The sequence below is a fragment of the Anser anser genome (assembly GCF_964211835.1).
Source record: "Anser anser genome assembly, chromosome: Z".
Taxonomy (NCBI): Eukaryota; Metazoa; Chordata; class Aves; order Anseriformes; family Anatidae; genus Anser; species Anser anser.
In genome coordinates, this window is record NC_139723.1 from 31746320 (window position 1) to 31767812 (window position 21493).

A 21493-nucleotide genomic window follows, 5' to 3' on the forward strand; every position below is an offset into this window, starting at 1 on the left:
GTCTGAAGGGATACACAAATTCAGGTGAATTGTTCAGCAAAGAGATATCAAAATCATTTTCTATTTAGAGCTGGAATTTACAGTTTGGAGAAGAGATGCTGGCCCAGGACAACCAGTAAAGATTTTATGTACTCCACAGACAGCAGTAGGTGCAAATCCTTAAATGCTGTTTGCAAATACTATAGTGAGGATGACATTGTTGACTGTCGGTGTACTGAGAAGCTTTGACATTGTCCAGCGTTAGTGTGTAGGTTTTGTCAGTGCTGGAAAGTTACATGTTAATTTAATCAGTGTGTAGCTAAAGTGACAACAATGCTCTTCTCAAAGGTGAAAATGGCTTTGAATTGCTGATTCTTGGAGAGTTTGTCCTGTTCTGAGAAACATGATAAGCCATTGATAACATTTTGATCTGTTAACGCAGAGTTACAGACATGGTGTACCTGGAACTTTGCTGCTCACCAATATACTTGCCTGTTCTCGTGTGTAGAACAGCAGCTTAGAAGTCCTTGAAATCTGAAGTTGCTTAGTTACATTTAGTATTGAAAATAAATTTCCAGCCTTGCTGGGAGCATGTGGTACCTTTTGGCTTAAGCCTTCTTTTCCCCATGTGATGAACGTATGAGATGGTTTCCTTCAAAACATTTGTTGTTTGTTTGTTTGCTTTGATCTTGCTTTGCCTAACTTCTTCTTTGCCTAACTTCTTCTGTTTTGGTTTTGTTGACCTTTGTGTTCAAAAATTTTATGCTCTTCTCAACTCATTTGACAAGTCATGCTGGAGCTACATGGATTGATACCCAGACTTCCCAGGCTTTTTCCTGGCTTTTGCTCCCTCCCAATTCAATTAAGCTTGTCATTTTCAAGGCAGTTGCTAAAGGAACAAATTTCGAAGTGTAATAAAAATGCTTTGGTGGGCTGAGTCACATCTGTTGCAGATTACTGTGTCCATCATTCTTTGTGGCTGGTGGAGCTGTTCGTTATATCATAGGAGAAGCGGTGTCGATGTGGGAGACCTATCATGTAGGAGAGGGGACACCCATGCCTGTGGATATCTGTGTTCTCCAGGGCTGTACTGAGGTCTTCTTGGAAAGTATAGTTAGCAGGCTGAGGCCGAAAAAACATCTCTGCGAAACACATTTCTGGAATGTGAAAGTGATTCTGAGCTCTGGTAAACAAAAAGCTGTCTTGCTCCAAGTGCCTGGAGTCCCTGTAAGCATTTCATACTAAAACTGGCGAAACTAGGCTTAAAAGTTTGTATTTATGGTGTTAATAAGGAAGGTTTTTGTATGTGAAGAAAACTGCTATTGTTACCAATTATGACTTGCAAAAAGAAGAGGAAGTGGGTCTTGTTTGGTGTATGTACAAAAAAGAAATGTAGCAATTTGATCTCTGGATGTGTCTGAGCTCCTGGAGTTTTGCTCTGGAAGTAGCATATTTTGCGTTGCAAAAGCTTGGGTAGTGAGAACTTAAATTCTTAGTTCACTCACTCACCCTTGCAGTGCAGATATCACTTTCCAGACTCCATCGTGAAACAGAGCAGATGCAGGCAGGTTTTGGGGATCAGATTTGGTCTGCTATCCCCAGAAGTGTAGGCATAATTCTCCTTGTAACCAAGAACACTCATGATTCAACTTTGCAAATCAAATGTCATGAAAACAATATTGATCTGTGATCTGTCAGTCTGTGTTGATTTCACTGTTTATGCCTATGTTAAAGGAGTGACGTGCTCATGTACTGTGAGGACTGTATTTGGAGAGGGGAAGGCAGGAGAGATTATTTCTGTAGACTTCCAGAATTCCAGTGGCTAAGCTTCATTACTGTGGAGAGGCAACTGGAAGGCCTCTTTTGGCTTTTGGAGATGACCCACAGGCAGTTGACGTAGAAAATATCCTGAATAAATGGTAGTGTGCTGAAAGAAAGATGGATATCTTACAAGTCATTATCTGTTCAAAGTCTCCTTTAAATAGACATTTCTGTTGAATATTCTGTTTTTTCCTGCTTGTTATTATTGCTGTTATTAACATACTGTTGCTCTTAAAGAGGGGTTGAGAGTTCAAAACATGCACAGCATCTTAAGTTTGAACTCTCTTTTGCTGTGCATCTTTTCAGTTGTTTGTTTGCTGCTCGAGACAAGCACCCCGTGCATGGGGAATGCTCACAGGCACGCACATGGACTTACACATTGCTATAACTAAAACAGTCACCTCTTACAGAGGGTTTAACAGTTGTGACTTCCTTGACTCCCGATTGCATCGGTGTGTTACTTAGGATGTGAAAAGAGATACTGCTGGGGAGGAAACTGGCTCTACAACATCCCAGATTTATGCGTGCTGAGTGCATTGTAAATGTTGCAGAGCTCTTTTGTGAAACTGTCTGCAATATCCATCTCTGCTGTGTGATGACTTGCTATTGGGGCTGGCTGACCTGGCTGCTGAGCTACTTCTCTTCAGTTCTGCACACTACTTCGCAAGACCTTTGCTTCGTCTCACATGTATTTAAAACTGAATTAGAACGCGGTATATATGTCTTAAAATCTGTGTATATGCATTGTGCCTAAGTCTGTGAGCCCTTTGTTCTGGATTGGATACAGCTATGCCCTCATTAAAAGCAAAAGAGGTAATGTGTTCAGTCATACAAATATAATAGTGGTCCCCATCAGAAGGAATTAGTCGCTTAAAATGACCAAAATGTCGAGTAGCTATAATTGCTTGCCCTCATGATCAAATCTGGATTTCCTGTGTCTACAACACTGTGAACTACAATATGTATTTTTGTTGTTACGCTGCTAGATGAACAATTGAAAACTACTGAGCTGTGTGGACCTGTCACAGGTACTGGCTGACGTGCATCTGTGTTGCTGCTTTTGCTTTCAGATGTTGCCATCAGTATCAGTTGGAGCACAAGGAGCTATGGTAATGGGAGTGTTTGGGAGAGCTGGGTCTTGTATACTTGAGAAAGGTAAGAGTGTGATGGGGCTTGGGGACACCTGATGGAATAGAGTGAGAGTGGGTGATAACTAGCAAGGCTAGACCATGAGAAAATGAGAGACGTAGCTAAGTTCAGAGGTGAACATAGCAGCAGCTGAGAATCAGAAACTACAGAGAAGGAAACAGTAAGAAATCCACTAGAAAGAAAAGTGAGCTGAGTACTTCTGTAGCCCTGTACTCAATTAAGAGACACGAAGAGTGCAGTTCTTTTATGCCGAACTTAAAAAATTAAAAACTGTGGAAACTGATGTGGAAATCTGTGAAGAAAAAGGGTTATTGTGTGCAAGGCCTTATTGTGGCATGGAATAAAGAGACCTGGAATTACTGTGATAACTGATGCAGACAAACCTTGCCTGTCTGTGTGTGCTTATCTGTTCATTAACTGTGCAGGGAATTTAAGCTCGTAATCTTAACACAACTCGAAGACAGGTGCTAGAAGAAGGAAATGCAGCTAATATCCATAGGGTGTCCTGGGGCAAGAGGAGGTATAGGAAGAGCTGTGTTAAAAAAGCTAATGCAAGGCAGCAGAATGAACTCAGCACCCTGTATTGCTTTGTGTGTGATTATTGTATTATGATTTATGCCATTTGCTGCCTAGAGAAGCTCTACAGCTGAAAAGGGTAATGTAGTTGACCCCAAAGGCAGGTGTTTCTGGCCTCCTCATCCTATAGCCTGCATCTAAAATTGAAAGTGAGTTGCACAGCAGCCATAATTTTGAATAAAGGCATTTGTATATGCAGAAGATTGTAGAAAAGGGCTGTGAATCTTGCTAAGGCTCTGTAGATTACCCACTAGCCAGAAATTTTAGGATTTCTACATATACTTACGAGTTTGAGATTGAGGGGGGGGAGGGTTAAATCTGCTATTGTAAAGAAAAGAAAATAACCCAATTCAAAATGAAGTGCCGAACCAAAATCATTTGATGTTTTACAGATCCTTAAAGGCTGAATTATCATGACTTTTGCTTAGCATTTGGGGGGTGTTGAGATTTTTAACTTTCCCCAGGCTTCCAGAAATCTTTTTGTTGTTGTTGTTTTGTTTATCGCACAGCAGATGGAAGTCTCCTGCAAGACTAACAAAGATGCAGAAATAATCCAGCCATGTAAATGGAATGGAAACAGGAGTGTTCAGACTGATGTGTGATTTGCAACAAAATCTACTTAAGAGTGACCTGGTGTTCTGTCATTTGACAGAATTGCTGCGCTTTGTGTATTCTTTTGTAAATGCTGTACTGAGATTTCTGCATGCATTTTTGTGAGACCCTTTTAAGTGGATTACATGTGACTAGCACCTATCTTGTGGTCAAATGCTGAGGGTTGTGATGTTCAGAGTAAATTTTAGACAGCAGTTGTGCCCATCGCAAGGACAGAAGGAGCTTTGTTACAGATTTTCATGTCAGAACAGACGTCATCCAAGTAGTTGGCAATAATTGAGAGTAACAATCTTTCCTAATCATCCAGACCATGTCTCTAGAAGGGTGCATGGCATTTTTGAATGAGGAGGAGGGGGAAATGGCTTCTATCCTTGTGTTTGTAAGGAAGTGCTGCTTTCCAAGGAACATTTGGTTTGCTTACCAAGAAGGAATGGTTAAGGGCTTTTGTTTTTGTAAGGATCAGTTTGTGTTGCTTTAGGCGACCCCTCTGGTATTGTGTGCTATGGTAAAAAGCTGCCCATTTCAAGCCATCTGAAGTAATGCAGGTGCTGTGGCTTATCCAAGATACCAGTATTGTTCATAGAAAATTTTATGAAGTACATTTGAAAGGATCAATTTTTCACTGGATTGAGTGGGTGTAAGGCCTTTTCATAAACTCTAAAGCAGGCAGTTCCTCCAGGAGGCTTTTACTGTGATGACAGACAGTCTTCGGGGTAAAGAACACTGTCTGCATCTTTGCTAGGAGTGTTTCAATATTAGGCAGTCGCTGTCTTCACATTGAGCATGAGGCTATGTGGCCTTCACAGCAAAATGGGAGGCAGGTGAAATTAGGGCATGCTGCAAGACTTTTTTTTTTTTTTTTTTTTTTTTTTTTTCCATAAACCTTTGGAGTGTTTGACTGGAATCAGTTGCATAAAAGGCAGACAAGACCAGCTTTGGTCTCTTCAGAGTTCGGAAAGCATTTGCCTTATCTCTCTCGTGTGTGTTTTCTCTAGTTGATGTCATGAAGCTCTAAATCAGGCAATCACGCCTTTATTAACCATCTAGAAACAGTATAAGGAATGTCATGAAAATTAACCATGTTTCTAAGGCCATAACGTCATGCACACTTAAGCTGCAGCTGGAGTAGCGGAAAAGGCAGCCTGTTATCTATCACCCTGGCTTCCGACCACCTCCATCCTAAGCTGGATGAATGCTGACATAAAGTGTTAAATGAGGTAAATCCCTTGTCTGGGTTCACAGGGCATCTGTGTGGATGATCCCATGATCCTTACCCATGCTGTATGGGAGGGGTGGAAGTGTTTCCCTCAGTGACAGTGCTGCCCTAGAGTGTAATCAAGAAACAAAGCAAAAACCTTGCAATTACTTTTCAATCTGCCTGGTGACTTCTAAGTGATGCTTGTTTCTGTCTCTCTTCATCCACGGTACCTTCTAGTAAATTGCTAGGGGCACTGAGTAACAGGGAAGGGCTGATAGCTACTACATTGTTGAATATAGAGAATTCTTCTTTTTAATAAACTGAAATATAGTTTGCCATAACTAGTAATGTCTGTGGAGTCCTTAGAGGGCTTTTAGCATATACAGATTAAATTTCAAACAGACTCACACAGTAAATGGGTGTTTTGCAAAAGTAAACAAATATTGATGACAGTTATTTATATTTTTGGCTGTTAATAAAATATGCATTTATTCCCCCTGTAGAGATTAGTAGTGATAGAGACAGCATCAATGCTGAAGGGACATATTTGGTAGGGGGAGGGAGAGCGTTTCGGTACATCAGAAGTAAAGGTTTTGTTTTCTGTTGCTTGCAGCTCTACGGTAATGCAAAGTGACTGAAAAACAGTGTTTAAAATGACTGCGTAGATGGAATGTCCTCAGTGTGCAGATAACATTTCTCTGAACTGCACCTTCATTCATGTGATTCAGTTTCTGCATGAATCAGATAGAATAGCTTGGTTTCCACTCGCTGTGTTGAGTAATCCTCGCTGTTCAGGAGTCTGAGGCTAGAGCCCTGCCATTGTGCGGGTAGCGATCGATCCTGCCTAGTCCCCTGCGGCTCAGCAAGCCACAGGCTTACAGGCTGGTAGGCACCAGCCCCGGCAGCTGAGTGGAATTTTTACAGGGCTTCATGTGGTTTGCTCAGGTAGCCCCAGTGCCTTCCTCTTGTGCTTTCAGCAGGCACATTTTTGGGTGCTTTTTGCCTCATGTTTTGGTACGCACAGGTGTGAATATGATGCAAGCTGTGCTTAAGGCACACGCTGAAGAATTGGTGGCATTTCTTTCTTAACAAGGAAAATGCAGAAGACCTGTCTTTAACCCAAGTGCATGCTGTCTTTTCACAAAACTGTATTAAGCCTGTCCTATAAAACTAAATGAGTGACTTTTTTTTTTTTTTCTGGCAAAGCTGTTCATTAACATCATTCTGATATCGGTTATTTTCATCTCAGAGTACACCCTCTTAAACTTTGTAGTATGGTTGCCAGTATTGGAGGGAAACAATTTTGTGTTAAAGTTGGGAGAGTTTCCCACTGTAAGAGCTGCTTTTGTTATGAAAATAACACATAAAATATTGGCAGTTAGACAAGTGAGGATTTGCATCTAGAAATCCAGAGTATAAAGCTTTGTCATTTTACTTTAGGAGAACTAATGTTCAGTTGCTTATTAAACCCAGCTACTGATAGTACTTGAGTTGTGAAAGCTGGATTGTGGTTTACTCTCTCAAATTAGCTCTTGAAAGAAGAAGGTCTTGATGTAGGACTATTAGGAGAAGTAAGCAGGGTCTTCTAGTGCTTCTGATGGCTTCTGAGAGACTTTGTGCATTTGGAAGTACTTACTGTAGTTGCTGTCCCATGTTGGGTTCCCATTAACAGACACTTTGAACGTGTTGTAACATCCCACTGTTGGCAGAAGGGGGAATCTTTTCATCTTTTGATATGGGAGAGTCCTTGGGCTGAGCTTGTCTCTGGGAGGTGGTCTGGAACCCAGTAGTTCCCTTTTTACTCATGCATAGTCTTGGCCACACATATCTGTGGCTATTTCCTTGGTACTGAAACCCTCTCTCCGAATAGTATTACTGTTCATTCCAGCTTCTCTTACCATCCATCTCCCCTGGGTGATTTGGGGAGGAAGGGAAACAGAGATACCGTTTTCAGAAGGTCTTTCTCTCTCTTAATTTCTCCAGCCTCAACTTTATCTGCCATTCTTTAGTTTCATTTTCCAGGTACCCGGTCAAAAAGGCGTCTGTCACGTACTAAGTGTTAGGCAATCAAAACAAACTTCAGGTTTTTCCTCAGTCCGTGTATCCTGCCAGAAACCAACACCTGGCACTTGGTCGCATTCCAGGAAAATCATGGGCTTGGTACCTGGCTCCCGAACCAGGAAATAGCGTGTCATACTTTATTGCTTCCTGGGTCAGAATGTTTTTACTTAAATTGCTGTCATGCTTAGAGAAGCTTTATTTTGCAAAACGCAGCAAATGCACACAGCAAGGAGAAAAACTGGTAATCAAGCAGACCACTCTCTAAGTGGGGAGAAAGTGCCATATAGATTTTGTCTGATCTCATGCCAGGAGGTTTCTGCTGCCCTGTTAAGGCACCTGTCAGTCTGTGGTAGGACTCCTCCAACAGGGGAAAACTGCTTATGCCCGGTAAGCCACAAAATGTCTGTAAATGAGTTTTCTACATTGAGAGGAACTGCTGTTGTTTGCTCTGTTGATGCTTGTTCCGTTCTGCTGCTTTCCTGAGTCCGCACACGAGTACTGAAGTGCTTTGCAAAACCTGGAACTTACCTGTAATTGGACTTGAGTGTCTATAGGGATGTTTGTGGAAGGCAAACAGTATTTTTGGAACAAATTGTTCTCATGTTGTCAGATACAGGTTAGTCCTAGATCAGTCTAGATTGTACCTTTTTGCTGCTGCTGATCTACAGTAGGTGCTTGAGAACCTACTCAACCTACTGTGAGTGAAGCACAGACCAAATAATCCTTCTCATTGTATCACCCCAGCTTTAGGGAGTCCTGGTTGGGAACTTCTGAGCTGGAAGTTGTATTGAATCACAGAATCATTAAGGTTGGAAAAGACCTCCAAGATCATCTGGTCCAACTAACCCATTGCTACCAAAGTCACCCACTAAACCATTGGGCACATTGTATTCAGTAACTAGACCTTATTTTTGAGGCACAGTGAATAACTTGTCTACTTTCTCCGTGGTCTCATGAACTGATGATCAGCCTTCTGTCTTCAAAGCTGAAAGGTCCAGGTCTATATGTTGTCTTCTTTCCCCTCTTGTTTGTTTTACCACTGTTTTGTGATTTGAGTTATAGGCTCTCGAGAATGCAATTTTCGAGGTACTAGCTAACCTTGATTTTATGGCATCTTCAGTCTTGTTCCATGGCCCTTTCCTGCTGATTCTGAATGTTCATCTCTTAATTCTATCAGAAGCAAAGTCTTTTTCATTTTAAGGAGAGGCAGGAGAAGAAAGATTTTGGTCCACAAGTGTAACTGGGTTTATTTTCCTCCTTGTTTGGGTTCCTTTGTATTTATTGGTACTGAATTTCATCTGTCACTTTATTTGCCCAATGTGTTAAATCCTGTGTTAAATCCTTTCATAACTCTCTGTTGTCTGTCCTCTGTGTTGACCGCAGGTTGTGTCTGACCTTAGTAGACTAGAAAGCAAGGATTACATTGAAGCTTTTAAATCCTTGCCTAGTTTTGCAGAACCATGCTAGAAAGATGAGCATGAACACTCCTTAGAGGAACAGCTCTGCCCACTTCATCCAGCATGCTTGCATGTCTGTGTGGGGCTGGCTCAATCACACTTGCCCCGTTTCCATTACTGGCAACGTGCTGCTCTGCCTGCTCCTGAGGGTCTTTGGGAAATGTGGAGGCAGTGCCTGACATGGGTGGCAGAGGTCTGTGGCAGAGGTGGCTCCCTCTTTTCATTCATGGTCCTGTGTTGTTGCTCCCCTTTCCACCTCCTTGAAGATATTTGCTGGCCCTCTTCCCACTTTCACTTATTAAATTACTTAAACCACTTTTCCTAGTTTAAATGGTATGTAACCAGTTTTATGGTCAACAGCATTTATTTTAATTGCTGTGAATAATTACGAAGCTTTTATATTACCCCCCTCACTGCTTCTTCATGATGAGCTGTGAATCTACTGATCCCTCTTTCACCTGCTCTCTGGGAATGTTTCCCTTGCAGATCCCACTGCTGGCATCACCTCTTTTCCACAGAGAGATCCTACTGGGTGATCTTGCTGTCAAGCCAGAGTGCTCAAAACTGTAGCTTCACTGAATTCAGACGGAGACTGGAAGATCTAAAAATGTCTGCTGGAGTCCAGCAGGTTGCTGTGAGAGCTGCTTCAAGTTGTATGCTGTATTTCCACTTCAGATTGCGTTTTTCCACCTTGCTTAGGGAGTTTGGCTTCTGTCCCCTAGTTATGACATCTTGTGGCTTCCTTGAAATTAGCAAGACCAAAAAGTATGTCTTCAGTCTGCTTTGTTTCTCTTTTCAAGAGAGAACAAAAGAATCATTCCAGTGCAGTAATTATCCTGAGAGCTGTAAGTTTCTTAAATAAGGTTTAAATAATGCTATTGTGGAAAAGTTTCCTGACTGTATGTGGTAGTGGCACACTGTGCGCAGTCTTCTTGTTCTGAAAGCTTTGGTTTTCAGAGGCAAAGTAAACACGGTACTGACAATGTGCTTGTGAATATATTGACTTCTATTTGGGGCAGCGTCACGAAAGAGCTTCCTGATACATGATGCCTGCTTGCTGTCCCGCTTAAGAAATGAGTGAGTATTTGAGTCATCTGTCGGATGGGGAAGCCACAGTGTCCATTATGGACAGCATTAATACCTTCTATTAAAAAGAAGCCTTCAGTGAAATGTAGGTTATCGTTAATGTGCTTGTTGACCTAGGTTACTGGCTAGATGTTTACCTTCATGTTGTTAATTTTGTATTATTTGACAGCGTGCCTCAGGTTATCGTTAATGTCTGTGCTGAAAGAAGGATGAGTGAAATAAGTGGAAAAAGTGCTACAGTGAGAGAAATGGGCATCTTGGTACTGGTGTTGGATGTGACAGCGTACCTAGTCATAGTATCAAATAGCTCTGGCACGTTTGGGATTAAGAAAGAAAGAAAATTGAACAGTTAAAGCAGTAAGTGTGGTACTGAACTACTGCTTAGTGCTTGAAGGTGAATTTCTCTGCTGTGGTTCAGTCTTTGCTATAGCGTACAAACAGGACAGCTGTTCTGTTTGTCAGCTCAGGGTAAGTTTTCTTCTGAAGAGCATCCCTTACTGACTTACCACAGCATGTCAGAGTGATGGAGTAAGAGAGAGGCCAGGTGAAATGATTTACCAAGCTGGTGTAGGTTGAGCAAAACTGGCTTCAGGGAATGAAAGACTGTTTAGTGAACATGGTTCAGCTTCTCAAGGGCTAGGCAGTTACTTCACCTTTTCGTTTTGCTCCTCTGTTTATTCTGTGAATAACATCATCAGCTTCTGGTCCCTGTAAATCTTATTTTTTTTAAAGTATCTTAAGGTTAGATCTTGTGATGTGTGATTGTCTCATAAATTGTTACAATTGTTATCTCATGCTGGATGTACTTTCTGCTTTTACCTATTCCTACTTCCTGAAAGCTCTTTCTGGGTGATCTGGAACTTTTGCAAAATTGCCCCCCTTAATCTTCAAGTGTGCCCCTGCTTTTTCTACTGATTTGTCCTTCCTGTAATTTTCAAAGACACCCTTCCCTGTCTAATCACTGACTTCCATACAGTTACCTGATGATATTACTTTGCGTGACACGTATGTTTCTATGCCTTTAATAGAACTAAGCCCTGTGCCCCGACTGCTGAGTTTTGTTTTTTTTTTTGTCTCTGAAACTTGTCTTTGTTCCTCATGTCCATAGACACAGAGGATGCCGTGTATGTTACAAATGAAGTCAGTGTTCTTAGTGTTTGCATGTAGACTGCAAAGCCTTCTGTCCAGTGAGATTACGGATATATTATTATCCTCATGCAGAGACCTGCGAGGTGCTGGACGACGAACCTGCCCTCTCACAGGAGGAAAGCTGTCCTGCTGGTGCCTGTCAGAGGGCAGGCTGTGGCTGGCCGGCCACCACCGCCATCCCAGGGCCTACTCAAGCGGGTGGTGGGGATGGTGGCGTGTGCTCCTCGCCTGTGGCGCTAGGCGATGTGGTACCACCGTGCTGCCGTCCTCAGTACGCAGACTGCACGGGCCCTTTTCTTTCAGCCTGTGTGACTGAGGTGCGGTTTTACGGATTTGGCCGCCTTTAAATTGGGCAGCTTCAGTGACGGCGCTGAAAACACATCCCCGGGAAGGCAGCGCTACTGCAGCCGGACTGCTGCGGTGGTGGTTTTGTGCCCCTTGCTTTGTTTTTTTTGTGGGACTGCAAGGATCTCCAGGCAATGGAGTTTCAGACAAGTGGCTCCGGAAGTGTTGTGTGTTGAAACGTGTTGTTCACGTCTTGGTAGCAGGGCCAGAAGTTGCCTTACAACGAGAGGCAGCTTTGCAGGGGGTGCAGTGGTGATAGAAGCGTTTGTCCTTGTTGGTGGCTACCGCTGCCGAAGACACTGCCAGGAGTTCAGGAGCAGCGCTTTGGTGGGCTGTTCAGAAAGAGACCGCCAGAACAGGAGCAAGGAGCTGCTCAGAAAACAAGCTGAAAGAGGAGTGGTGAAGGGGAAAGTGGTCCGTTTGAAATTCTCCCTTTCCAAACACGTTTCTCACCTCCCAGTTGATGCATCGTTAATTTATTTCAGGGGTGTAGTTAAACTCCTGTCATACATTTGTCGAAAATGTACTGGAGAAATGTGTTCTTCTTTCCCTAGCTTTCCTGGTGTAGCTGTATTTTGTTGGTTATGCTTTTTCTATTATCATTTTTTTTTTAAACTGTGAATGCTAATGTGTGTGTCTTATATGCCTGTTTTTTCTGTCCTCTGTGAATGCTGGTTCAGAATGTTTCTAACTTTTAACAATTTAATTTATTATTAATTATAATCTATTTAACTTTTCAATTGGGTTACTGTCACCACTGAGTAAAAATGACATCAGCTGTAACAGACTGTCTGGGTAGTCAGCATTTCTAGCACAGAATGTCTTGGACAGCTGTTCCTGTAACTTTTTCCCTTGAAGTCATAAAACAGTTGTCAAAGCACAGACTATAATGCATAATGATGCTTAATTACCTTTAAAGTGCTTTAAGACTTAAAGATGCAGAATGTCTGGGTTCTTCACGTATTTAACATTGTAGTCATGTGCCTCATAGTGGATCTTCTGCATATAGTCTGTAGTTGCTGAGCAAAGACAAATCTTTTTTTTATGATTCACAGAAGTTATACTTTATTTCTTTCAAGGCTTATGTCAAGTTTGATGGTGTTATTGCAGTTTTTTATTCCTTGCTTGCTCATTTTGTTGTATGTGCAGTTTTAGCCCAGAGAGGTTTTTTTTTTTTTTTTTTCTGATTTGCCTTTGGCCAATTTCCTGCTTTGATTTGTATTTATTTTTTTTTAAGCTAATATTTTCTGTGGACACCTTGGTGTTGTCAGCTGCTTGAGTAACCAGTTTGGTGGAGCTTGTGAAAAAATTCCAAGTACAAAGAAAGAATAATTCTAAAAACAAACAAACAAAAAATTTTGAAACTAAAACACAAAATGTCTCTGATCATTTATACGGAAAATAAACCCGTTTGTTGCTGTGCAGTGTGCTTGGTCTCTCTTCTAATTTTATTAAAATAAAATAAAAAAAAAAACACCAAAAACGTGATGAATGTTGTCATAATTACAGGAGGTGTTAGGTAACAGCACCTTATGTGACTCAGCTCTTCGGGGTAATAAGACTGCAGGAACTGGGAGAATATTACTTTTTTGTTCTATTTTTCATGCTTACTCTGCCTGAAACTGAATTGTTTTACAGGCTTGTCTGTGCCTGAGTGGAAGAGGATTAAGAAAAACATCCCACATTTTCTTTCCTTCCCCCTGTGCTGTATGTGCTCTTGCAACGATTTCGTTAAGAAGCTGTGGCATCTCAGCTGTGGAAACCAGCAGTGGGTGGGAGTGCTGATGTGGGATGTTTTGCCCCCCATGTGAAAGAAAGCGTGGTGAGGCTGCAAGTGTGCCAACGTGTGCCCGGGTGGACTCCTGTCTGTCGGGTGGCTACAGGGCACACAGCCCTTACAGATTGTGAGTTTGGCTGCATGAGAAGCAGTGGAACAGGGTGAAATTTGTAATTTCCTGGCTTAAAGGAGCTCTTTATGTCATGCGATGTGGTTTACAGAAGGTTATGGTTAGAAAGATGCAGAGGTTTTGGCAGAAGGACAAGACCTTCCTGTAGCAGTTGGGTAAATCTCTCTTTCCAGAGTCGGATTAGGGATCACAGTGAGCTGCGTAGCAGGGACCCGTGGAGGTGGAAGTCTCTTCATCCTTCCAGTCTGTTAGCTGGTCCTTGCAGATTCCAGCTGCTTCTGGATGCTCACTTGCTGTGTCAGTAGGAAAACTCAGGAGGGCTGAAATCCCCATTGCTTTGCTGAGGTTTCCTGTGTGGAGCAGAGTTTGTATGTTGTCCTCATTCTGCAGAATTAAATTTCTGGTGAGCTCTTGTCTAAAATAGCAAGAAAATAAAGGTATTTTTAAAGTGCAGTATTTGGAGTTAATCTGGGATATTTTGAATTACTTGCTTTGTAACCTTTGAGTTGCATGGACAGCCTTAAGATAACTTTCTGAGATGTATTTATGATGTTGCCTTACAGTACATAAGACTTTTTTTTTTTAATTGCACTTCAGCTTTGTGGCCAGAGCAGGCAGCGGATCCTGCTGCAGAACAAGTCAGGGTGCATCACGAGAGCATCTGGCCTGTAGCATCCCCTCGTCATGTCACGTGTGAAAATGAGCAGCGTCTGGGACAGAGCCTTCCAGCCCAGAAAGGCTGTGGTGGCTATGACTGTGGGAACTGCCATGGCAGACTGAGTTCTGTTCCTGCCTCCAATACCTCGTGTCAGGCAAATAAACTGTGCAGCCCATGCTTTTTGCAGGAGCTCTTTCTTTTTCCCTTCCTATAAACCCATTGTCTGGTTTTGCAGAGCTCTGGGCATGTGTAACTGCAGCTGAGATCAGTGAAAGCAGTCCTGTCATGGTTAGGAAACCAGCCTGTCGTCAGCATGCACCGCGCGCCAGAGGATCAGACAGAAAAGGAGGCGAACATTTGCCAAGTCAACTCTTTGTAAAATGGCAGCTGGGGGTTGTTGTCTTGTAGACGTGGTGGACTTGTTAATGACGTCCAAGGTATGACCACAGGGGAATCGCGGGTGAGATTTGTGCAGGTTCAGCGTGTGGTGCTGAACTTTGAAAGGTGAGGCGAAAGGGAAGCGGTGGATGACCCTTCTCTGTGCCGAGTATCCGGTCACTGAGGGAGGGGTACAGGGGGAAACATGGTGGTTTTCCCACTGTCACAATATCCAGAGAGGTTAAAATTAGCATTGTGCAAGTTATAGTATTTCAGCCATTTCCTGAAGATCACTTCTCATTTGTAATGTGATTTTACTTTAAGGCCATTTGAAAAGTTCAGCTGGAATTTTGAAACAGGTACAGGGTTTTGAAAAATTTGTTTTCTTTCAGCTGTGATACCTTTTTCTCTGTAAAAGATGAAACCAAGGAGCTAATACAAAATTGTGTATTGCTTTGTGAGAATGTTAGTAACAAGTTGAATTGAATCCTTTCACTTTTCTTTTACCAATTTGCTGTCCTCCCTCACTGGCAAGCCTCTTGAGCTACTGTGTATTTGTGAGGATGATCTCTGAATAGAGTTAAGCACTAGGTACTTTCGGTTGTGTTTCAGGAAGTCTTGTATGTCATATTGCGGCCTCTTGGGGACAGACAAACCAGAAAATCTGTTAGTAGCCTAGACAGAAAGTTGTTGTGTTAGTCTCCTGTGTACATGTGTATGCTTTTACATGTATGCAGTCACCTCTCTTTATTTTTTACTGCAGTATGGAGGAGTAAGTGGGTCACAGGTCTGTCATTCAGGCTCAGCCTCCAGGGTGGGTGATCAGCTTTTAAACTAGCAGGTGTGAAAAACTGTGTATGTAGAAAACACGGAATTTCCCATGTGCCTTAGGAGTGCCTACTGAATGTGCAGAATGTAAAGGAATATGGCTGTCCAGTTGCAAATAATTCCTCAGAGCTACAAAGCAGAAATAACTATGGAAGCACCATACCTCACAGTCTGCTTTAATAACTGGAGTCCAGATCACCAGGCTTTGCCACTCATAGGAACATCTTTGGAATAGTTAAAAGAAGAAGAAATTCTTTGTTTCGTTGTGCTTCCAAAACAAAGCGCTCTGAACACTTCAGACTATTACTTTGAGCTGATTTAATGACTATGAATCTGAATACTTCTATAGCAAAATAGCAGGAACAGACAAATTGATTTCACTTGTTAGTCTTCATGCTGGCAAACAAAGGCAAATAAAAATGGAATATTACCTTGTGAATGGTGCAGGAGTCCAGCAATAACAGAGGTGTATTGGGGTTCACTCTCTGTTCAGTTAACATATGGAGTAAACCAGATGCACCAGTGGTTGGAGGAAAATACAGTCTGCAATCCCTTCCTTCCTCTTACAGAAGTCGAGGGCTTAAACATAAAGAGACTTACTATGGTTTTCCACTGAAAGGCTGTCTGCAGGCCACAAAATGCATCTCTTCTAACCTGATGTCCAGGTCTTTCCCCATGCTGTTTTAAAGTTATTTTACAGTCTTTTATGGTAGCCATAAAAGATAATGAAAAGAGAAATCCCCTTGAAGTGTCTGAGTGAGATGGTTAGGCAAGGGACTTTCTGCAGGCTTTTCTTACAAAAAAAAAGCTCTGTGTACATTCTCACTTTTTCTTAGTTTGATAAATAGGATGAAGGCTGTCTTGTTTGTCTGTGGCATTTAGCATCGAAGTATTAGAATGAGTCCAGAGGAGGACCACAAGGCTGATCAGAGGTCTGTAGTGCCTCTGAGGGAGTTGGGGTGTTTCAGCCTGGAGAAGGTTCTGGGCAGACCTTATAAGCAGCCATCCAGTGCCTAAAGGGGGCCTAGGGTAAAGCTGGGGTCTTTGTCAGGGGGTGTAGTGGTAGGGCGAGGGGCAATGGTTTTAAACAAAAAAGGGTAGATTTAGACTAGCTATTAGCAGAAACTCTTCACTATGAGAGTGGTGAGGCACTGGAACAGGTTTCACAGAGAAGCTGTGGATGCCCCATCCCTGGAGGTGTTCAAGTCCTGGTTGGATGGGGCTTTGGGCAACCTGGTCTGGTGGGAGGTGTTGGAACTGGGTGATCTTTAAGGTCCCTTCCAACCCAAACCATTCTATGATTTGTAACTCCATCTCCTCTGCTAAAATAGTCATTTGTAATAGCAACAGATTTAGCGGATTGCAGAGTGGTTCAACTAACCTGCGACAACAGTTCGCAGTTCTTGTTCCTTCTTTCCTGATAAGAAAGGTTGGCCTTCATGGATGTTCAAGTGACAAGTGCGCTGTAGACTCCAGTGGGTATTGCAAGCAGAAGCAGATCAGCCTGGCTATAGATGTCATGCCTTCGCTCAAGAGTGCTGAAGTTGCCAAACCATCTTAAGAGGATAAGTAGTTTGACCTCAGGATTGGCTTTGACTGAGTGGTGATTAGAGTAGAATTTGGGAAATCGTTGCTTTTGTTGTGGCATGTGTTGTCTGTAGCTGTAGAAGAGTGAGATTTTACCTGTTATCTCTATTTGTTTAGGGGAAAAAAAGTCTATCTGTCCTTGGGCTATGTCCCTCTTACTTAGTCTTTCATTTTGATGAGTAGCAACTAGTGGGTGCTTCGGGAGAATCTTACGATCAAAAGCAGTGACGGATCCTTTCATGGTCTGTACTTCCAGTTTATTTGGCAGCTAGTAGTGGATGTTGATCTCATTGTCTATAATCACTTCTGATCCACAGCTGTCTGTGGCACCCTGAAGCAAAAGGTTCCAGAGCTGAGACAGGGACTGTGCAGAAAAACTACCAGTTAACCATGCAACGTCACAATGCTGACAGGTGTCCTGAGAGAAGTAGTGAGTAATTGTTATCTGCTTATTCATATCACGTGAACATTTTACTCTTCAGCGCAGTGTCCCTTAGTTATATCTTCTCTGAGCTGAAAATTGCTGGTAGTCTTGTGCTTTCTCCATGTCTTGATCATTCTTGCTGCATGTCTCTGTGCTGTCTTCCAGATTTGAGGTATAACATCACTTACGCCGTTGACTCCTGGTGCTCTGCATCTGCTCCCTTGACAAATTCAGCTTTCTTGTAATCTTCACACTATGTTGTTCCCTGAAGCCTGGCAAAGGAGAGAAGTATATCCATGTGTAACTGCAGTGTGTCTTGAATGGGTTTCTGCTACCAGCTTACCCTCACCTGAACTTTGAAGCCTTGCTCTGGCATCTTCTTTATAGATGAGCTGTTAGAGCTGCCTTTCAAATCCCCAGCTAGCCTAACCTCAGCTAGCAGATCGTGGGAATGGTGTGCTGACAACCAGCGAAAGAGCCTGTCACATGTACAGGTCCTTATCCCTATGCCTTGATAATTTGCTTCATTAATTGCACGCTTTTTTTGTGATGCAGGGAGTGATTCAGAAAGCATACTAATTCTGGAAAGGTTGCACAACGGGGTTCTGTGTGTGTGTTCATTTCCTTATCAAATGGAGTCATTTGGGGTAGAAAAGATTTGTTTGACTGCAAGCAAAATTTTCCTGCAAATCAAAATGTCTAATAATAATAAAAAATAATATAATAGTAAACAATGAGGGCCAGGTTAAGTTCTCTGTCACCCATGCATGATTTCACAAAAAAAGTTTTGTTGGTCTGAACTAAGGAACAATATCGACTCTTTTCTGAGCAGTGTTGGTACTTTGTCTTTTTACTCCTCTTAGAGCTTGCTATCTTCAGGTTTTCTGGTTGAAATTACCAGGACTTTTAAGTTTGTGAGAAACAGAATCCTGGTGCAGAAAACCACTAGTATATATAATTATTTTTTTGAAAAGGACCATTTTAAAACCAGGAAATGTGAGGAGTCACTGCTTGTTTTTTTTCCAGTACTTCTTAGCCGTTTTGTTGGATCACTGCATTGAATTTTACCTTTTGCAGATGACAACATAGCAGTGTTGTAATGTATCTCCTTAGCATGAATATGTTCTACCACAGATTTCATAACTCTAAAGGAAGAGCATTTGTATATGTGAATTCTCTGTTTACATTGGTTACATATTTGGCATTATACCTCAGTTTGTTTTGTAGTCACTTATATAGGGTGTACTCTTCCTGGTAACTGTGGTGTTCTTACTTAAATGTCCATAGAAATCAGCAAGCTGAACAACAGGGAGCATGTTGTGGAAGGCCTTCATGAGGCTTCCAAGTTCTAATGAACAATGGTTGTGCCAGCTTGTAGCCCCTCCTAGCGCTGTCTGCATACCGGCCAAAAATAATAGATTCTGCATGCTTAAAATTGTGGATTGAGAACTCTTACCACAACCCAGCAAGGTCAGCAAGTTTCTCCCAAATCATGCTTGCTTTTTTTTTTTTTTGCCTTTTTTTTTTTAAGAAGGAGAAAAAACCACTAAAGCATAGTTATTACTAGTTCTTGCATTGAACTTTGCTAAGGTTAAACTGAGCAGAAATTAGAAACATATTTTTCTGATTTCAGTAAAGCTTTTGATACTGTTTCTCACAGTATCCTTCTGGACAAAATGTCCAGCATACAGCTAGACAAATGCGTAATGTGGTGGGTGAGCAACTGGCTGATGGATCAGGCTCAAAGGGTTGTAGAGAATGGGGATACATCAGGCTGGCAGCCAGGCACTAGTGAGATCCCCAGGGCTCCGTTCTCGGGACAATTCTCTTCAGTGTTTTCATAAATGACTTGGATGCAGGAGTTGAAGGTATGCTTCAAATGATTTTGTGGATGGCTCTAAACTGGGAGGAGCTGTTGACTCCCTCAAGGGTGGAGAAGCCTTGCGGAAAGATCTTGACAAATCAGAGAGCTGGGCAGTCACCAGCAGTAAGAAGTTTAACAAGAGCAAGTGCTGGATGCTGTGCCTGGAATGGGGCAACCGTGGTTTTACGTACAGGGTGGGGGACAAAAGGCTGGAGAACAGCCTCACAGGAAAGGATCTGGGACATGTGGTCGACAACAAGTTAAACACTAGTCAGCAGCATGCCTTGGTGGTCAGGAGGGCCGACTGTACCCAGCAGTGCATCAGGCACAGCACTGCTAGGCGGCTGAAGGAAGGGATTGTCCCGCTCTGCTCTGCACTGGTGTGGCCTCACCTTCAGTACTGTGCAGTTTTGGGTGCCACAACATAAGAAGGACATAAAACTATCAGAGAGGCTATCCAAAGGAAGGCTGCAAAGATGGTGAAGGTTTCAGAGGGCAAGACATTTGAGGAGTGGTGTAATTCTATGATCCTAAATTCACTGCTTTTCATTGTCTAAATGCATGTAATTGGGAAACTATTCTTTGATTATATGTTTCTTGTCCTCTGATATACTTATCTTCCTCTGATACACTTAACCTCCTGCTGAAAATGAAAATACTTTTTGTATTTTGGTGTGACTATACAAGACACACTGCAAATACACCTTGAGAGAAAGAACTGCTGGATTTTCTTCCTTATTCTCCAAACAGGCAAACAGTACTGTGGTTTTAGAATATTGTCTGCTGCCTCAGTATATTCCCACCCTTAAGCAAGTGGACAGAATAGTATGTTCTTGCATCCTCATTTTTTGGGCTATCTTCAGAAGTAGACAAAACATCTTAAATGTAATTGAAGCAAAATGTATTACCATCAGTTGAGGTGATTCTGGCTGTAGAATTGAGAGCAAAAGGCAATAGGCACGTACTGAAACACAGGAGGTTCCTTCTGAACATCAGGAAGCACATCTTTACTGGGTGACTGAGCACTGGCAAAGGTTGCTCAAAGAAATTGTGGAGTTTCCCTCCTTGAAATCTTTAAGAGCCACCCGGATGGCTGGGTAACTTACTCTGGGTGACCCTGCTTGAGCAGAGCAGGGTGGACAGGATTTTCTTCAGCTGTTGTCCAGTTGCAGCTGAAGACTGTAGGTGATGATCAGTTTAAGTAGATCATCCAGACTTCTGCTTTGTAGTTGGCAGTCCTCTTGCAGGAGAGTATCTTTTGCAGCCTTTGCCCATAAGCCTGATTATAATGGTAAAGATGGAAAGCAGCTTCCCATAATAAGCCCTTTAAAGGAGAGGGAAAACTGAAGCAAGTACACATTTCTGGGAAAGAATTTGCACCTGGTAATATATTTGGTTACAAGTTCAAAATGTTTTGGTTTTCTTGGGAGGAGGCAGGAGGAAGAGAGATAAGGGATGGGGGTGGGAGAGAATATCAACTGCTGTTCTGATTTGGGATTGAAATAAAAATTGTCATCAGCTTTTCACAGACCAGAAATTCTGCTTACTGATAGTCTCTAGCAACATGCAAGCTGGAATTTTGTAACGGAAGGTGAGAGGTATGTTTTCATTTGAATGGCTGGGTTTGCCATCCTGTTTCTGTTGTTGAAAAGCCTAATTTCTCTAAAGCTTTGTCAGCTGGCAAGCACACTCTCATTTTTAACCTTCTGGAAAAACTTCTGCTCCATGGAGAGAAAGTGATGGATGAAAGATCTGTGACAATCAGAGAGTGAGAACTACTCCTTTGGGGACAACGGAAACCTACTAAGCCTTTATTTAGCTGGCTCAAAAAGCAGCTGGCTTTATTGCAGGAGGGTCTTGTTTTCTTATGAAAGTCTCTTTGAAGGTAAGGTGATACATGTTCTTTCCTGTTCTGGGTTGTCACAAATTAGCTGGCATCTGGGTCTGATGTTTTGCCAGGTTGAGATTATGAGCTTTTAAAGCTCTTCAGTTTTATGGGAGGAAAAAATACCGTTTAGGAAAGAATAAAAAAAAAAAAGGAAAAAGTTATTTGAAAAATGAGCTATTTCTTACAAGTCTGTGAAGAGAACATGCATATTCTGCCTCTGGAGTGGCAAATAGATGAGGTGGTCTAACTAAGGCACATATTCAGATGTGTCAGCAGTGTAAATTGCTGATCATTCAGGAAAATCTGCTCATTTGTTCTTTAATTCAGTGCTGAGATAGCACTTTACCTTGCAAAAACGTTCTCCCTTCAGTATGAAAGAAGAGCTGCTAGGAAAAGAAACCCATGCCACTGCAGAGGAATGTACAAGGCAAAAAGATCTGTTGGTCCCATTTTTAATGACTATCATTTCTCTGAGCATCTGTTGGGAAAGATCGTATGTGAGATTTTTAGGTGTTTTAGCAGCAAA

General features: G+C 42.2%; 1 protein-coding gene across 2 annotated transcripts in view; it reads left to right on the top strand.

Annotated features, from left to right (window-relative positions):
• The window catches only part of RNF38 (ring finger protein 38), a 125178-nt gene that overhangs the window by 10856 nt on the left and 92829 nt on the right, over window positions 1-21493 (top strand). The window contains exon 2 of one of the 2 annotated variants that reach the window (XM_083819159.1): window positions 2871-2955. The exons of the other annotated variant lie outside the window; for it this stretch is intronic. Within the exon in view, the coding sequence (XP_083675285.1) occupies window positions 2871-2955 (85 nt within the window). The remainder of the gene's footprint in view (window positions 1-2870; window positions 2956-21493) is intronic. 2 annotated transcript variants of the gene reach the window in all.